The sequence below is a fragment of the Furipterus horrens genome, unplaced genomic scaffold (genome assembly GCF_987537825.1).
Source record: "Furipterus horrens unplaced genomic scaffold, mFurHor1.1.pri manual_scaffold_17, whole genome shotgun sequence".
NCBI classification, from domain to species: domain Eukaryota; kingdom Metazoa; phylum Chordata; class Mammalia; order Chiroptera; family Furipteridae; genus Furipterus; species Furipterus horrens.
In genome coordinates this window covers 80,458,123-80,474,861 of record NW_028327187.1, presented here as the reverse complement: position 1 = coordinate 80,474,861, position 16,739 = coordinate 80,458,123, and the positions used below count along the sequence as shown (strand labels likewise).

At 48.0% G+C, this 16,739-nt stretch overlaps 1 protein-coding gene across 2 annotated transcripts; it reads right to left on the bottom strand.

The window, feature by feature from the left end:
- Positions 1–208: 208 nt before the first annotated feature.
- Positions 209–15,610, bottom strand: CCDC22 (CCC complex scaffolding subunit CCDC22). Of its 2 annotated transcripts, XM_090265364.1 has the most exons (17): positions 15,341–15,610; positions 14,097–14,274; positions 7,645–7,777; positions 6,293–6,399; positions 6,082–6,148; positions 5,803–5,981; positions 3,974–4,168; positions 3,363–3,425; positions 3,158–3,277; positions 2,446–2,565; positions 2,241–2,357; positions 2,036–2,137; positions 1,845–1,952; positions 1,480–1,575; positions 1,168–1,227; positions 1,011–1,085; positions 209–566 (listed from the first exon to the last, which is right to left on the bottom strand). In XM_090265364.1, the coding sequence occupies exons 1-17, from the start codon at positions 15,388–15,390 to the stop codon at positions 453–455; spliced, it is 1,884 nt and encodes a 627-aa protein (XP_090121490.1). In that variant the 5' UTR covers positions 15,391–15,610; the 3' UTR covers positions 209–452. The 2 variants fall into 2 exon arrangements, with proteins under 2 accessions (XP_090121490.1, XP_090121489.1); XM_090265363.1 differs by lacking the exon at positions 1,480–1,575 and having other exon boundaries at positions 15,341–15,451.
- Positions 15,611–16,739: the final 1,129 nt, after the last annotated feature.

The following is a 16,739-nucleotide window of genomic DNA, read 5'->3' as shown; positions in this document are numbered from 1 at the left end:
TCCTGACATATACGCTTGGTCATACAGCCCATTAGAACTCACCTGCACACCATGCACACACAGGTACACTCACACAGTGCCCCAGTGGGTCTCCTGAGTCACACACAGACATACACAGCCACATACATTGACTCGTAGAAATGTACCCTGCCTCCCACCCCCTGCCCTGCCCTGAGCCCTGTGCCCCCATCCATGCCTCAGGTTAGACTAAAGACAGAGCCCCTCATTTATTTGGGATCCAAGGCCCCAACCCCTAGTATCCTCCCCAATAAACTGCAGCCAAGCTCCCACTCTGGATGTTCACCCCAGATAAAGATTGGGGTCAGGTGCTCAGGAGTCACCACAGTAGCAAGGATTTGGCAGCAAACACAGGACAAGCACTGAGCCATCGCCCCCAACACCCCAAATCCATGCTAAAGCCTGGAGTGGTGGAGACCTCTGCCGGAAGCCCCTCAGGTCTCACGGACCCGCCCCAGGAGGCCAGCGTTCTCCTGGCGAAGGGCCCGGTAGTCCTCTTGGATCTTCTCCAGGTTGCTGAGGGTCTTCTTGCCCATCTCCATCTCGATCTAAGCAACATGAATCACATCCCTTCAGCAATCATGGCCTCTTTCCCAACTGCTGATCATCACCCCCTCCATTATAGCCATTCAGGGCCCTTCCTGGGCTCTTCTCACCCAACCCCCAAGAATAGCCTGCTCTGTCCCACTGCCAGGCCTTTGCACATGTCATCCCTACACCTAAACCATCACTTGCTATGTGGCAGGATTATCCACCACATATTCAAGCTGAAGCCTCTGCCAACGGCCCTGGGAGGCAGGCATGGGAACCCTCAGGACAGAAGCTGGAGCTCAGAGTAGGCCACTTGCCTGTCCCAAGTCAAGTGCATGGCTAAGGGACTAGGTAGAGACTCCATCCATAAGCTGTGTCTGGTTCCATAGCCTGCCTTGGCACAAACCAAAGAGCTGTCCCCTGGCCTGCCTTGGTTTCCCCTCCCACACCCCAGGACTCACCTGCTCCTCAAGGTCTCGAACCTCCCGCATGATAGTGCCCGTGTCCTCAATGGTTTGGATGAGCTGGCTGCAGTTCTGGGAACCGGAGGAAGAGAAGACTTGCACTCCAACCTGGCCCCTCCCCAGACAGCCCCTAAGGCATGCTCCCCCCACTCACCTCATGCAAGGCAGCTAGATACTTGTAGGCCTTCCGAACAGCATCATCCTTCTTGGCATCCTGACCAGACAAAAAGGACTTCAAGTGTATCAGTGGGCTGTCCCCACCCCCTACACACCACCTTCAGGAACCCACAAGGTCACTCTCTCCCACTCCCATGACTTCATCCTCCATGGAGCAAAGTCAGGCCCGAGCATCAGTGTACCTACAAGTCTCACACACAACCCAGGCCCAAGTCAGCCCCACGAGCAGATGGGCAGGTAGCAGCCCAGCCCCACGCCACCCCTCCATCTGGCCCCATCTGCCCCACACCTTGAACACAAGTTCATCAGTCACCGCAAACGTCCGGTCCAGCTTCCCAGTCAGGGAGTTGATTTCCTTCTGAAGCTCCTTTGTGTCAGACAAGATCTAGCAGAGATCAGGGCCATGAGTCTATGTCTGGGGTGGGACAGCTGACCAACTAAGGGTGTTCCTGTGCATGCACTCACATCCAGATAGGGCCTATGTCACTGTGTCAGGGGTGGCTGCAGTGGACTGTGTGGGACTGTTCTGGGTCATGGTGTGACCAGATGGCTCTGCCTATCAGGAAGGTCTGAGGTCCTTGTGTGGCCATGTTATACACATCTGCCCTTTGGATATGTCTGCCCATATGACCCTACAAGACCACGGCAACACACCTTAGTGATCTCTTCCTTCTGCTTCCGGATGTTGCCCACAATCTCCAGGATACGCTGGGTATAGGCCAGCCGGGACACATCTCTGGGCAGAGTTTCCAGCTCAGACACCTAGGCAGAGACACAACAGACACTCCCCCAGGCCCCACACCATACGCACTCTGAGCCACCCAGGGCCCTGGTATGAGCCTTACCAGCTGCTTATAGATCTCCTCCTTTCTGCGGGCCTCCTCAGCAGCTGCCCGAACACTCTGGTGCAGCTCCTGAATCTCTGCAAGCCGTCGAGAAGATTCCAGCTGCCAGGACCCATGGGTAGAGGGCAGTGAGCAAAGCATGGTGATGGCCCCCTAGGAAGATATCAAACCTGCTCCACTCACAGCCCAGGACCCCACCACCTACCTCTCTGCAATCCTGGAGCTTTCGTAGATGGCGGTACTCAGCAAGGAGCGGGACCCGGTGCTTTTCCCACTGGCCTGCCAAATGGATGACCCGCTGGGCACTACTCTCTACCACGACCTGGGAATGGTGGTAGGAGGGTACATGTCACACAGGCTGGGCCCTTCCACCTCTGACCCTCCTGGTCCAGCCCCAGTACCAGCCCCACCTGCAGCTTGGCAAGGTTGGCAGCCCCATCTGGCAGCAACTCCACTGCCCGGCTCTTCAGACTCAGGGCCTGCTCCCTCTCCGCTGTGCTGAGTTCACTCTGCCGACATTTGGCCTCCACCTGGTACCCCAGGACTCCCAATATCAGTCAGTGGGGGAGCTCAAATACACACCACAGGCTCCCAGCCCACAATGAGCCTGGAAAGCCCTGGCCTATCCCAAGCCCCCCAAGATGATGACACACCCTTCTAGCCCCTATGGTTTCCTCGACACCCTCCTGATAGCAACAGGGACCTATAAGCAGCAATGGGTACCTAGAGGCCCACATGATGCCTCTGCCTCCATACTGACCCCCAGAAGCCCTGAAAATCCCTACAGGCTCCTGTCTGTATGGACCCATCATGCTTCACAGATGCCTAGAGAGGCCCACAAACCTCCTGATTCTCACAGACACCCCCAAGGCCTGATTAATGCCCACAGGCACCTTTCACCCCAACAGGTCCACCAAGCCCTGCAGCCATACATCCCCGTATCACCCCCTACTGGTTCTCCTGAATCCTCAAGAACCCCACATATCCCCCAAAGGCCCTCATGAACCCTTCTGACATCTGAAAAACCCTACAGAGTACCTCTCATCCTCCTCAAGTCCCCCAAAGCCCTCTATGCCAGATGTGTGACCTAACGCCAGGTGGCAGCCCCTCCACCACTCCCACCTGCACAAGGTTGATTCCCAGTGTCTTCATGTTGGCTTCAACCTCTTCAATGTTGTGGTTCACTCCTTCTAGCTGCTCCTGAAGGGCCTCCAGCTCCTGCTCTTGAGCCGCCCATTTGTCCTGGGAGATACAGGCCAGTAAGGGTGGGAGTGTCAGGCCCAGTAGACGGACAAGGGCCCAGGACACCCCTCACTGCTCCACTCACCTGTTCAGGCCACCGGGACGTGGCAGGCACATCTGACACCTGGGCTGCCTGGGCCTCAGGCTCCTGGGGGAGTGAGAAGGGCATATCCTGGCTGTCAAGGAAGGCCTTGCCCCTCACACCCCAGCTGTAACACCCACAAGTACTCTCCCAGCACCGTACCCATGCCTACTCAATTTCTAATGCCTATCAGACTGTGACTATATGAGGATCAAGGCATTCTGTGACCTCAGACCAGAATGTTTGCTCATGAAGAAATCTCCCTGATCCTGATAGCTCCTGCTCACCTGTTCCATCTCTGAAGCCCCAGCTTCCCATGAGAAGGATGAATGCCCTTCTGGGCGACCATCCAAGGACAGAAGATACACCCAGAGGAAGCTTCCTGGGGAAGCCTGGAGTTTGCACAAACAACACCCTTCTACCTCTACATGGTTCCCACCCCTCTACCCTTTCTCCATTGCAGTTACAGAGAAGCCAGTGAACCCCTCTAGGTACTAGCCCCTACTGGGGAGAGGCCACACCTGTGTGGATAGTGTGGTGTTTGTACATAAAGCAACCCTCCAAGCCAGTCCTGGCCCCATCAGCATGCCCAATGTCCACTCAGGCACACCCACCAGACAGAAGGTGAACTTTTCTGAATGTGTGAAGCGGGAGCCCTTAGGAGCACCAGTCCTGGTCCCAGCACTCCAGGCCTGCAGCAGCTCTCCCAGGTCTCGGGCCTGCGAAGGGGTCCCCAGCTGGCCCCAGGTCTGATGCAGATGCTCAGCCAGGTGCTTGTGCAGCCGCTGCCGCTGAGCCCTCATATCCTCCTGAAAACGGAGGGTAGGGTAGAAGGGACAGTGTAGAGGCCTCCTGATCACCCAAGGCCTTGACTCTTCCAGGGAGCCATGTGACAAGTTGCTAGTGACAAATCACACCCTCCAGCCTCTCCCACTGAGGGAGCACTGAACCTGCTCTCCTGGCCCATCAGTCTGGGAGCTCCCCCAGTATGAGGTCTCCCATTCCTCACAGTCAAGCTTCACCTACTCACTCCTCATACTAAGGGAGAATGTGGGAAGGTGGAGAAGTAAGCCTGCAGCCCCCAAATCAGAGAATGAAACAGAAAGGATATGTGAAGACAGAGCAGAGACAGAATCAGAGGTGCTGAGCAAAGAAGGTGGAGGCAGAGAGTGGAACTGAGAGACAGCGACAAGAACAAGAACCATTTTCTTTTTTAAAAAAGATAAGTATAACATATTTTATCTTCTTTGTTTACAATTCCATTTTTATTTATCTATATAGTGTTTGTGAGTATATCTTTTTAAAAATGTTTATCTACTTTTTAGAGAGAGGGGAAGGGAGAAGGAGAGGGAGAGAAACAACAATTTGTGGTTGCCTCTCACACACCCCCAACTGGGGACCTGGCCTATCACCCAGGCATGTGCCCTGACTGGGAATTGAACCGGCAACCCTTTGGTTCACAGGCCAGCACTCAGTCCTCTGAGCCACATCAGCCAGGGCAAATTGGAGCAGTTTGAGACAACTGAGGAAATCTGATTATGAACAGTGCTAAGAGATCATTATTAATTTTGTTAAGTGCGAAATTGCCCAGGAGATATCTTAAAAAGTGAGTGTCCTTATGAGTTAAGAGACATATGCTTAAGTATTTAGAATTGAAATGACGTGCTTTACAATGATACAGAAAAACAGTTGGGGGAGACTAGATAAAGAAAGAATGACAAAACAGTTATAGTTGAAGATGGGTGACAGGTATAAAGGATTCATTAGAACATTATCTCTACTTCTGTGTTTGAAATTTTCTGTAAGTTTAAAAGAGACAGAGATAAAGATGGAGCACATGGCAGTGGGGGAGTGGGGCAAGACAGTAACACAGTTCCAGGGGTGGGCAGAGGGGAGAGGGGACAGCCACAGGTGGACAGAATGGGAGAGACACAGCACAGAAATGAGGAGACAGAGGGGTGAGAAAGAGGGGCAGCAAAACCACAGAATGAGAAAGTTACCAGAAGAAATAATGCAGAAACCTTGAGACAAAAGAAATGAGAATTACTGACAATGGCAGAGAAGAGAAAGAGTGAGAGCCTCAGGGGTTGGTAGAAACAGGGAGGTAGCAGAAACAGGGAGGATGGAAGAAGATCCTGACTGTTCTGCTTGCTAGGAACCTCGTGCACATTTTCCAGTCAAACACGCAGAGCAATATCACCACCCATGTCTTAAAACAGAAAATTGAGACTATGAGTGATGATATTGACTTGTCCAATGTCCACAGCCTTTCTGACTCCAATGTTCTTGCAGGTGGGGAGCCAAGTAGATGCACGCAGAGGGGAGGCAATGAAAGAGAGAGACAAAGTGGGGAAAGGAGAGGAGCAGAGGACCAATGAGAGACAGAATGGGAACAACAATGAGCAGGGACCTCCGCAGCAGGCAGCCAAGCATTGGGTGGTACCTGGGTGGGGGGGCGGGATGTCCGGTGGACCCAGTCCTTGTCTCCGGGGTGGTCCTGGCCTGTGTGCTGGCAGAGCTGGATGGCATGGCATTCAAGGAGCGAGGCCAGCCTCCAAACAGGATGAGACACCTGGACTGGGGCTGGTAGTAACAGGGAGCTTGCCTGGAACTCCCGGGGCTCTGGAAGCAGGAACAGAGTCAGCAAGCCCTTCCACCTCACCACTCAATCAAGTCCAACTCTACCTTTCTCCCGAGCACCTCCCCACAGTCCCACACTCACCTCCTTTGGCACTCAACTCAGGCATGACCAGTCTGCTGGCATGGAAAGACTTCTGGGGGGCTGAGCCCTGGTGGGAGGACAGAATCAGAGCATCTAGGGTGAATTGTGATGGAGGGCTCTGGTGGGAAGGGGCCAAAAACCTGAGCACCCATATTCACAGGGAAAGCCAGGTAGAAGCAAGCAAAGATCGACATGAGTTAGAGGGTCCCACCTGGAGGTGCTGCAGCTTAGGAGTGCGAAGGAGGGGTGGAACCCAGGGCAGGGCCAGCTGGTCCCGAATTTGGCTCCCAATAGCCCGGAGAAGGATAGCTGAGTCACCTATGGGTGGTGGGGTGGGAGTGTCAATCAGGTAACTGCTACAACTCCAAAAATACAGACCATGGGGAAAAAGCCATCTCTTCCTTACCCCGCTCCCAGAGATACATATCTAGCTAGCTACCAAACTCACACTCAGTCATTCAATAAACACTTACTGAGTACCTGCTATGTACCAGTCACTATGCTATACCAGCGGTTCTCAACCTGTGGGTCGCGACCCCTTTGGGGGTCAAATGACCCTTTCACAGGGGTCGCCTAAGAACATCGGAAAATACATATATAATCACATATTGTTTTTGTGATTAATCACTATGCTTTAGTTATGGTTGGGGGTCACCACAATATGAGGAACTGTATTAAAGGGTCACGGCATTAGGAAGGTTGAGAACCACTGCTCTAGACCCTCAGGCTATCTCAGTGAACAAATTGATCAAGATCCTGCCCTCCTGGAGCCAACAGGCTGGTAGAGGAGATTATGACTAATGTCATAAGGGCAATACAGAAAACTGTCAGGTAGTGATCAGGAAAGGAGGATAAAGACTGTTAAGACGATGATGTCATCTTATTTTTCATCTTTTTAAAAGATTTTATGGATTTACTTTTTAGAGAGAGGGGAAGGGAGGGAGAAAGAGAGGAAGAGAAGCATCAATGTATGAAAGACACATCAACCAGTTGCCTCTCGCAGGGAACCGAGCCCACAACCCAGGCATGTGCCCTGACCAGGAATCAAACCAGCAACCTGAACCAGCGACCTTTCAGTTTGCAGGCTGACACTCAATCTACTGAGCCACACCAGCCAGGCGAGGATGTCATTTTTAAAATGGCAGTCCAAGATAGGCCTCCCTGAGGTGACAATGTGATCAGAAACCAAGAGGCTATCTCAGAGGAGAATAATCCAACAAATACAAAGGCCCTGAGTCTGGAATGCACCTGGCATATGTGAGAGGCATCAAGGAGGCCAGTGGGGTTAGAATGGAGTAGGTGAGGGGAAGCAGGGCAGGGGGTAAGACAGAGAGAGCCCTCCCAGCACCAACTCACCACCTGGTTCAGCCCAAGTCCCAGCCCCTTCCTTCTGTCCTGCAACCCCTCTCCCAGCCCCAATCCTCCCACCTAGGTCTCCTGAAGACACTTACCCCCACCTCCTATCTGGCAACCTCTTTACCATCTTTACCTCTCTCAGCCCCTATAACACCCAGGAATGCCAACCTCTCCTCTCACCCTCACCATGCCCCAGGTACCCCATACCTGCAGGCTGGTCTGCATCCTCAGAGGTATCGGTAGGAAGACGCTCAGCCAAGAAGAGAAGCAGGTCCCGAAGGTCAGGCTCACTGGGGTAGAGGAAGTTCTGATAACCAAGCTCCAAAGGATAGCCCAGGTCCTGGGGGTTGGGGAGGGGGGCCCTATCAACCAAGCAGGCAGGCTCCTCCTGCCCTGGGAGTCCTGGGCCTAGACCCTAAATGCTCCCACTCTCTTACCAACCACCACCCTCCGAACCTCCCCTCAGCTCCCCAAGGCCTCTAGGCCTCTGCAGGAGGAGCCACAAAGTGATTCAAGTCAATGTTACAGAGAGCAAGAAATAAGATTAAAGCTCTAGACTTTCTTAACTATGGCTCAAAATCCAAAGACCATAAAGAGAAAATGGGTATTTCTAAATAAATAAAAAGAAATAAAATTTTAAAGGAAAAAATATAATAAGCAAATTCAAAAGAGTAATGACAAGCTGGGAAAAAATATTTGGAACTTATATCATAGTAAATAAAGAGTGCCTAAAATTAAGCAAGCAAGCCTTGGCTGGTGTGGCTCAGTGGATTGAGTACCAGCCTGTGAACCAAAGGGTCACCAGTTTAATTCCCAGTCAGGGCACATGCCTGGGTTGCGGGCCATGTCTCCAGTTGGGGGGCTGGTGAGAAGCAACTACACATTCATGTTTCGTTCCCTCCCTTCCCATCTTTCTAAAAATAAATAAAATATTTTTCAAAAATATTAAACAAAAAAGACCAACAATGCAACAGAAAAAATAGGCAAAAGGTAAGAATAGTTTACTGAAAACATCCCTTAAACATATGAAAATATGCCCAAGCTTGCTTTAAAAAGAGATATGAGGACTTCTGGCCAAGATGGAGGCATAGGTAAGCACAGTGTATCTCCCTTCACAACTAAGAAGGAATACCACTACCTCAAAACTGGAGACAACCAGAAGTTCCAGAAAATCGAGCTGCATGGAAGTCCAACAAACAAAGATATAAAGAAGAAATACTCATCCAGACAGGTGTGGCAGCTCTACCTAAGACACAGAGGCAAACACAGAAGCCTGTCAAGATAAGGAGACAGAGAAGTATGGCCCAAAAGGGGGAATGGATCAAGGTTTCATTGGGAGACCTAAGTGACGAGGAGATAGACAACCTAACAGATGAGGAGACAGACAACCTAACAGATGCAGAATTCAAAACACTGGTGATAAAGAGGCTCACATACTTCATAGATATGCTTGAGTATGGCAAACACATAAGAGAAGAAGTGAAGGCTATGCTAAGTGAAATGAAGGAAAATCCACACGAAACCAATGGTGAAGGGGAGAGAACCAGTGCTCAAAGTAATGATTTGGAATTAAAAAAACAAACAAACAAACAAACAACAACAAAAAAAAACAGTCAACCAGTACAGAATGAAAAAATAAGAGTTGAAAAAAAAAATGAAGAGAGGCTTAGGAACCTCTGGGACAACTTTAAACATGCCAACATCCAAATCATAGGGGTGCCAGAAAGAGAAAAGGAAGAGCAAGAAATTGAAAATTTATGTGAAAAAAGTAATTAAGGAACTTTGCAAGCAAGAAGGGACTAGCAAGAAGTACTCAAAGTGATGAAAAGCAAGGGCCTACAACCTAGAATCTCTATCCAGAAAAGCTATCATTTAGAATGGAAGAGCAGATAAAGTGCTTCCTAGACAAGGTAAAGCGAAACAAGTTAATCATCACCAAGCCCTTATTATATGAAATGTTAAAGGGACTTATTTCAGAAAAAGAGTATCAAAACTATGAACATTAAAATGACAACAAACTCACAACCATCAGCAGCTGAATCTAAAAAACAGAAACAAAATCCAACTAAGCAAACCAGAATAGGAACAGAGTCCTGGGTATGGGGATCACTTGGAGGGTTATCAGCTGAGAGGGGAAAAAGGGAGAAATGGGGAAATGGTGCAGGGATTAAGAAGCATAACTGGTAGGTACAACATAGACAGGGGAATGTTAAGAATAGTAAAGAAAATGGAGAAGCCAAAGAACTTACATGCATGATTCAGGGACATGAACTAAGGAGACAGTGACTGAAGCAGGGTACTGGGCGGAGGGGAGCAAAGGGGAAAGAAATTGGGACAACTGTAACACCATAATCAATAAAATATACTTTAAAGAGAGAGAGAGAGAGACATGAATTGAAGGCACACTGAGAGACTTCATACAAGCATCACCAATCCGGGACAACTTAATGCTATGTTCTCCAGGGGTGGGCAGTGGGAGAGAAATACTATCACTAGGGCAGTGTTCCTGCCCCAAACCTGAATCTACTCATGAGAAAACACTCAGGGAAATTCAGACTGTGGGCATTCCAGGAAAAAAAAAAACAGCCTGAACACTTCAAAAACATTTATCATCAGAAAAGAAACAAAGAAACAAAAGCAAAGGAGGACTGTTGATATTTAAGATTAGAGATGTAACAATGAAATAAAATGTAATCCTTCATTAGACTCTGCAGTTTACAAAGTAACTGTAAGAGATACTTTTGCTACAACTAGGGAAATCTAAGTGTGTACTAGCCCTTAGACACTATTAAATTTCATGGTTGTGATGGTAGTATTGTGGTTATGCTCAAGTATGTCTTTTTGCTTAGGAGAGGCACATTCAATTTTAGGTATGAAATGTCATGATGTAAGCCACTTTCAAATGGTTCAGCAAAAGAGCACGTATGTATATGTGTATATGTAGGTGTGTATATGTAGGTGAGTGTGTGTATATATGTTTATCTATAGAGAGAGAAAAGAATGGAGTGAAATGTTACAATGTAGGAAGTTAGGAGAAGTGTAAACAGGTATTCACTGTTCTATTTTCATTTTTCTTTAAATTTGAAAAAACATTTCAAGGTACAAAGCTGAGGAGGGGAAACTATACTGAGATACCATTTCTTATCTATTGAATGGGGTGGGGGGGATCCAAAAATCTAACAATACACTCAACAGGAGAGGCTGTGGCGAAACAGACATTCTCTCATATACTGCTTGTGGGAATGCAAAATTAAAGTCCCAGTGAGGGCGATTTGGCAAACTCTAACCAAACTACACATGCATTTACCCTTCCACCTAGCAATCCTACTTCTAGGAGTTTACCATGAAGATATGGCTCCAGCAATTTGAGAATATATATATGCACAAGATCATTCATTACAGCATTCTTTGCAAAATGTTGGAAACTCCCTAAATGTCCAAGCATAGAAGAATGGTTGAATAAACTATGATACATACATACAATGGACTACAGCTGTAAAATGGAAAAAACTAAGATCTCTACTATTTGATATGAAATGATTTCCAGGACATACTCTTAGGTTAAAAACAAAAAAGCTAAGAAACTAGGTATATGATTTCTTTTGTATAAGAAATGGAGAAATAGAATATATATTCACATTTGCTTATATCTTCATTTTTAAAAGCTGGAAAGATACACAAGAAACTAATCAAAGTAATTCCCTTATAGCAGACAGGTAGGGATAATGGGGTGAATGGTTGGGTGTGTAAGATATCTCAAGGTATCATATTATTTCTGTCACACCTTGACAATCTCTTCTACTCTCTCAGTAGTTAGCCACCTTTTACCTAGTTCACAATTCTTTATATTAAGATATCCTTGTTTAGCCCTGGCTGGTGTGGCTCAGTGCATTGAGCACTGGCCTTTGAACCAAAGGTTCGCTGGTTCGATTCCAAGTCAGGGCACATGCCTGGGCTGTGGGCCAGGTCCCCAGTTGGGGGCATGCGAGAAGCAACCACATATTGATGTTTCTCTCCCTCTCTCTCTAAAAATAAATAAATAAATAAACCTTTAAAAAATATATCCCTGTTTAAACTATTGCTTGGGTTTCTGTCTCTATACTGGACCCTGATTAATACACTAATCTACCCAAAACAATAAATAATTTTTAAAAATAGGTTACAGGCTTTGGAGTAAAAAAGATTGGGGTTGAAATCCAGCCTGAGCTACTTACTGGCTATAAGACCTTAGGCTGGTTATTTAACACCTAGAAACTCAGTTTTCTAGCTGTAAAATAGAGCTGATAGTTCATTCCTTATGTGCCTGCTTTAAAGGATAAAAGGACCCATCAAGGTTCTGGGTAGGGACTGAGAAATGGGCCCAGAAATAAATCCTTTTTCTGCCAGAATTGGTTTGAAGCTGCACGAATTCTGAAATCAGACTTTCCTTAATTCTTATCTAAGTTTTGCCTCTTACCAACTGTGTGACCTCAGGCAAATCACTTAACCTCTCTGTGCTTCACTTTCTTCATCTGAAAAAAAAAAGAATACCAACAGTACCTACCTCATAAAGTTGTCATGAGAATTAAATGAGTTAAACACCGTATTACCACAGTGCCTGGCACAGAGTATACACTCAGAAACCATCATTATTATACGCATGTGTGTGTACTGGGTCACAATGTAAGATATATTTATTTTGGAGGGTGACGGTCAAAAAAGTGTGAAAACCACTGGCTTATAAGCTACTTTAATTTGAGTTTTTTTCTGACATCTGCAGTCAAAGAGTTGTGACTGATACAGAAACTCATTCCAGCGGTAGAGTGTGTGAAGTGACAGTCACCAAAATATGGAAGTGACTGAGTCGCAGAAAGTGGTGGCAGGAGCAGGGCATATGAAGAGGCAGACACCAGAAGGTGGCAGTGCTGAGCCAAGGTGGGCTCCAGGGGCAGCACACAGCTGGATTGAGACACTTTCTGCTTGCGGTGGACACACTGAGAGGCTCAGGGACCAGACCATCCCAAGAACCTTTCAACCACTGTAAAAGCCATACTCTCAACCCCACACTAAATGTAGTGTGAGCAAAAGTAAGTCAACATTCCCCTGGCTGGTGTGGCTCAGTGGATTGAGTGTCAGCCTGTGAACCAAAGGGTTGCTGGTTTGGTTCCCAGTCAGGGTACATGCCTGGGTTGTGGGCCAGGTCCCCAGCTAGGGGCTTGTGAGAGGCAACCACACATTGATGTTTCTCTCCTTCTCTTTCTCCCTCCCTTCCTCCCCTCTGAAAATAATTTTTTTTAATTAGGTCAACATCAAATCCAAGGAAGTCAGCACTGAGAGAAGAGAGAAACAGAGAACTGGGGAAGCCTGGCCCCCCAGATTTTCCTCAACATCTTCCACTATGCACTCTCCTTGCCAAAGAGAGGACATAATTTCCCTCTTATCAAGTGCCATCCTTGAGAATACAGCCCCAGGCCCGGGGACTGTCTGCCTAGTAATGCCACCTAGACCCCCAGCCAGAAGAACCTGAGAACTTCTGAGAGCTAAGTGAACCTGAGAACTAAGGGATGGGCAGAGACCTGAGGTTTATTGCCAAGAGACAGACTGCACAAGCAAGGTCCAAATTCAAGAAACCTGACCACCCTGTCTCCTGGATCTAGGTGGAAGAGTTCACTGTAGTTACTCTATTGACCCTCTACCACCTTATACTGGGTATGTTGGACATATTTACATTCATTATGCAGCCACAGGTTACTGGAACGCAAGCAGCCAAACCAGGCTTACCCAATAATACTAATACAGTACCACTTACACAGAGCTTATTATAATCCAGCTTTTCATATAGTAACTCATTTTTAATCCTTATAGAAACTCCATGTGGTAGGTACAATTCTTACACCCACTTTACATATGAGGAAACTTAGCCCAAAATAAATTAAGAGGCTGACCCAAAGTCAGAGCTAGTGAACCAGGGGAAATGACATTACTGGCAGCCCTTGAATTAATAACTGGACACAGGTTTGTACTGCAAAGGTGTGTACATCAGAAGGCACATTATCCAAGTGGAGACACTTTTGGAATTATTCTCATGAGAGGCAGGATGTGTGTGGCTGCCACAGGGCAGAGTGCAATGTTAGTGCAGAGGCACTGTTTCCAGTTAACCAGTATATGTTCCTTTGGGTAGTCATCCCTCCCCCTACTCCATGTGATCCTGAAGAAGCATCCAATCACAGTGCCCTATGTATGACCAAGTGATCTGGCTGGGCCAATCAGAATGCACCATGGTTAATTCAGGAATGAACCTGTGAACCAAGCAGGGCCTTTTCTGAAACTGGCAAATGGATACTATAAGGAAAAAATTCTTGGTGCTAAGCTGAAAATGCAGGAGCTGGGGCAACCCAGGTGCAAACCAGATCAAGTCTTAATGCTCATAACAAACTGAATTTTATCACCTCAATTTCACAGATAAGGAAACTAAGGCCCAGAAGGGTGAGGGTCACATAGTTAGCAAGCAGTGCAGTGAGGATTTGAACTACTGAGGCAGTTTAACCAGAGAGCCAGCAGCCTTACTGCTAAGTCACAAAGTGAGGTGGCAGAGAGGAAAGGCAAGAATTTCAAAGGAGACTGGTGATTTTGTGAAGGAGGAAGGAAGAGGCTGTGTGTATTGGGAGGAGGGCACTCACCATGCAGGCCTGAGCCAGACTCATGGCCAGGCGGAAACGGGCGGACATGGCAAGAGGCAGCAGGGGGCTGAGGCCAGAGCCCACAGCAGGGTTGATCACACGTAGGCAGCAGACAACAGCTTCTACAACCAGCTCATTGGTGAAGGCTCTCAGGGTTTGCACTTCTGGAGGAACCGCCCTGAAGAAAAAAGGGGGCAAGCTCGATGTGGGGAGCAGTCAGAAAACAGGGATCAGGCTGGGCTGCGCTGGGCTGCCTTCTAGAAGCCCTAGTATTGGGGTGGGGATGAGGAGAATGGTCATGGCTCAGACAGGTCCTGGGTGTTGATAAATGTGATTTCCATTTGGAAAACTAAGAACTGAGGATGTCTTCAGGTCCTAAGAACTTGGTGTAGGAGAACAGGGGATGGAGGGGATCTGAGTTGAGAAAATCTCAAATTTCTCTATGCTTAAAAGCCCCAAATTTCTGGAGTCTGGGAAGGGCAAGGGGCCTATTGTGGCATGATCTCTAGAATTCTGGGTTCCCAGGTATGTTCCCTGAAGTCAAGGACCCCTAGGTATGAGCTGCTTGGGTTTTGAGACTATATGTTAGGAGGCTGGGATTTTCAGAACTTCCAAATGTCAAGATCCCTGAATTCAATATCTCTGGACATTAAGACCACTTAGTTTCAAACAATCCAGAAATCAGTCTTCCTAAATGTAGGCATCCTGGGTTTTTAGGGCCCTTGAATGCAGGAGTCCTGTGTGTCCGGGTCACCCAGCATTGAGTCCACCAGATTTTAGGGTCCTGGCATTTCAAAAGTCCCAGGTGTTGGGAAACTGGGTTTCCAGTTTCCAGTCCCAGGATTTCTTGGAGTCCCTAAATGCTAGGGTTCTGGGGTTTTAAGTGCCCTGGTTCTCAGGATACACGTGTTTTAGAATTTCCAGGTATCCGGTTCCCAGGGTAGTGAACTCAAGATTCACAGATTTCAGGGTCCCAGGTCTTGCAGTTCCAGGGTTTTAACATCTCAAGGTGTCTGAGTCCTTGACTTTGGGGTTTACCAAATGTCAGGTTTGGGAGGCCCCTGGTGTCAGTGTGTGTGCACGCGCGCGTGTATTCGTAAGGGGAATGGGGGTTTAGGATCCTGGAAGTTGGATCCCTGGATGTCAAGCAAGATCCAGAGTTTTAAGGTTCCCGGGTGACTGGGTCCGGAGTTTTGGAGTCCCGGATATGGGCATTCCGGGATGGGCGGGGGCTGTGTCCTTACGTGCCGGCCTGGCGCAGGGAATGGATGAGGATTCGGTCTGCCTCCTCCATGGTGAAGCTATGTCCGGGTCTGGGGCTAGGTCCAGGGCCGGGTCCAAGCAAGCGAACAAGAAAGGCGCAGCTGTTGAAACCCAGCTCCGCGCCCGCTGTCCAAGGAGTGTCACCGGCTGCCACCGGAGAGCCGGGAAGTGCAGTTTCGACAGCGAGAGCACTTTCGACAGCGTCCTGGTGCAGATGTGAGCGCAGGCGTGAACGAGCGATGGCTGCTAGGACTTGTAGTCCTGCCGCCTACATTCCCGTAGGCTCTTCCAAGTGTGCAAAGGAGTATATCTTGTGTATGTGCGCGCGCGTGTAGGGTGTGTGTGTGTGTGTGTGTGTGTGTGCGCGCGTGCGCGCGCGCGTGCGTGCGTGTGTGTTGGGAGGGCGGGACGGAGAGTGACTTCTTGACTCATTCAAGGCGGCATTCATCGTCTAGACTGTAAAAGTGTACAAAGACAGGGGCTTTAGCACGAAGGGCCTGGAGTTGAGTCTCAGCTCTTCAGCTCAACTTGCTAGATGTGCAATCATGGGTAGATTAAATAACTTCCCTGTTTTAGTTTCCTCATCTGTGAAATGGGACTACAGTAGTCTCCCCACCCCCATGCATGGTTTCACTTTCTGCTGTTACAGTTACCCGAGATTAACCGCCATCAGAAAATATTAAGTGGAAAATTCCAGAAATAAATAATTCATAAGTTTTAAATTGCACACCATTCTAAGTAGTATGATGAAATCTTGGGCCCTGCATCTCCATCCCCCTCACCCCTGCCCACGTGAATCATCCCTTTGCCGCTGTATAAGCTACTTGCCCATTAGTCACTTAGTAGCCTTCTCATTTTCAGAAACATCGTCGCAATATTGTAGTGCTTGTGTTCAAGTAACCCTTATTTTACTTAATATTTGCCACAAATTGCAAGAGTGGTGATGCTGGCAATATGGATATGCCAAAGAGAAGCCATAAAGTGTTTCCTTTAAGTGGAAAGGTATGTGTGCATAGAGGGGGGGACAGTATTTTTAGGGTTCAGTACTATCTGTTCTTTCAGGCATCCACTGGGGGTGTTGGAATATACCCTCATGGATAAGAGGGAAACCACTGAACCTACTTCCTAGGATTAAAACAGAATTAATTCATGTAAAACACGTTGTACTATGTGCCTGGCACATAATAAAGAAAAGAGTATATAAATTGTAGTTACTAAGTATCTATGCATTCAATAAATGCTCTAATGTTATACATATGTATACGTTCCAAAGAATTATTACACAGTAGCCATCCATATAACCATGATTAATTAAAAAGACCACCCTCTCACCCTGGCTGGTGCTCAGGCTGGTGTGGCTCAGTGGATTGAGCGCCAGCC

Coding starts and splice junctions, on each gene's coding strand:
- CCDC22 (XM_090265364.1), bottom strand. CDS start 15,390: ATGGAGGAGGCAGACCGAATCCTCATCCATTCCCTGCGCCAGGCCGGC. Junction 2,358..2,445: donor CCAACCTTGCCAAGCTGCAG/GTGGGGCTGGTA, acceptor CACCATTCCCAG/GTCGTGGTAGAGAGTAGTGC. Junction 1,228..1,479: donor CTGATGAACTTGTGTTCAAG/GTGTGGGGCAGA, acceptor TTGTCTGGTCAG/GATGCCAAGAAGGATGATGC.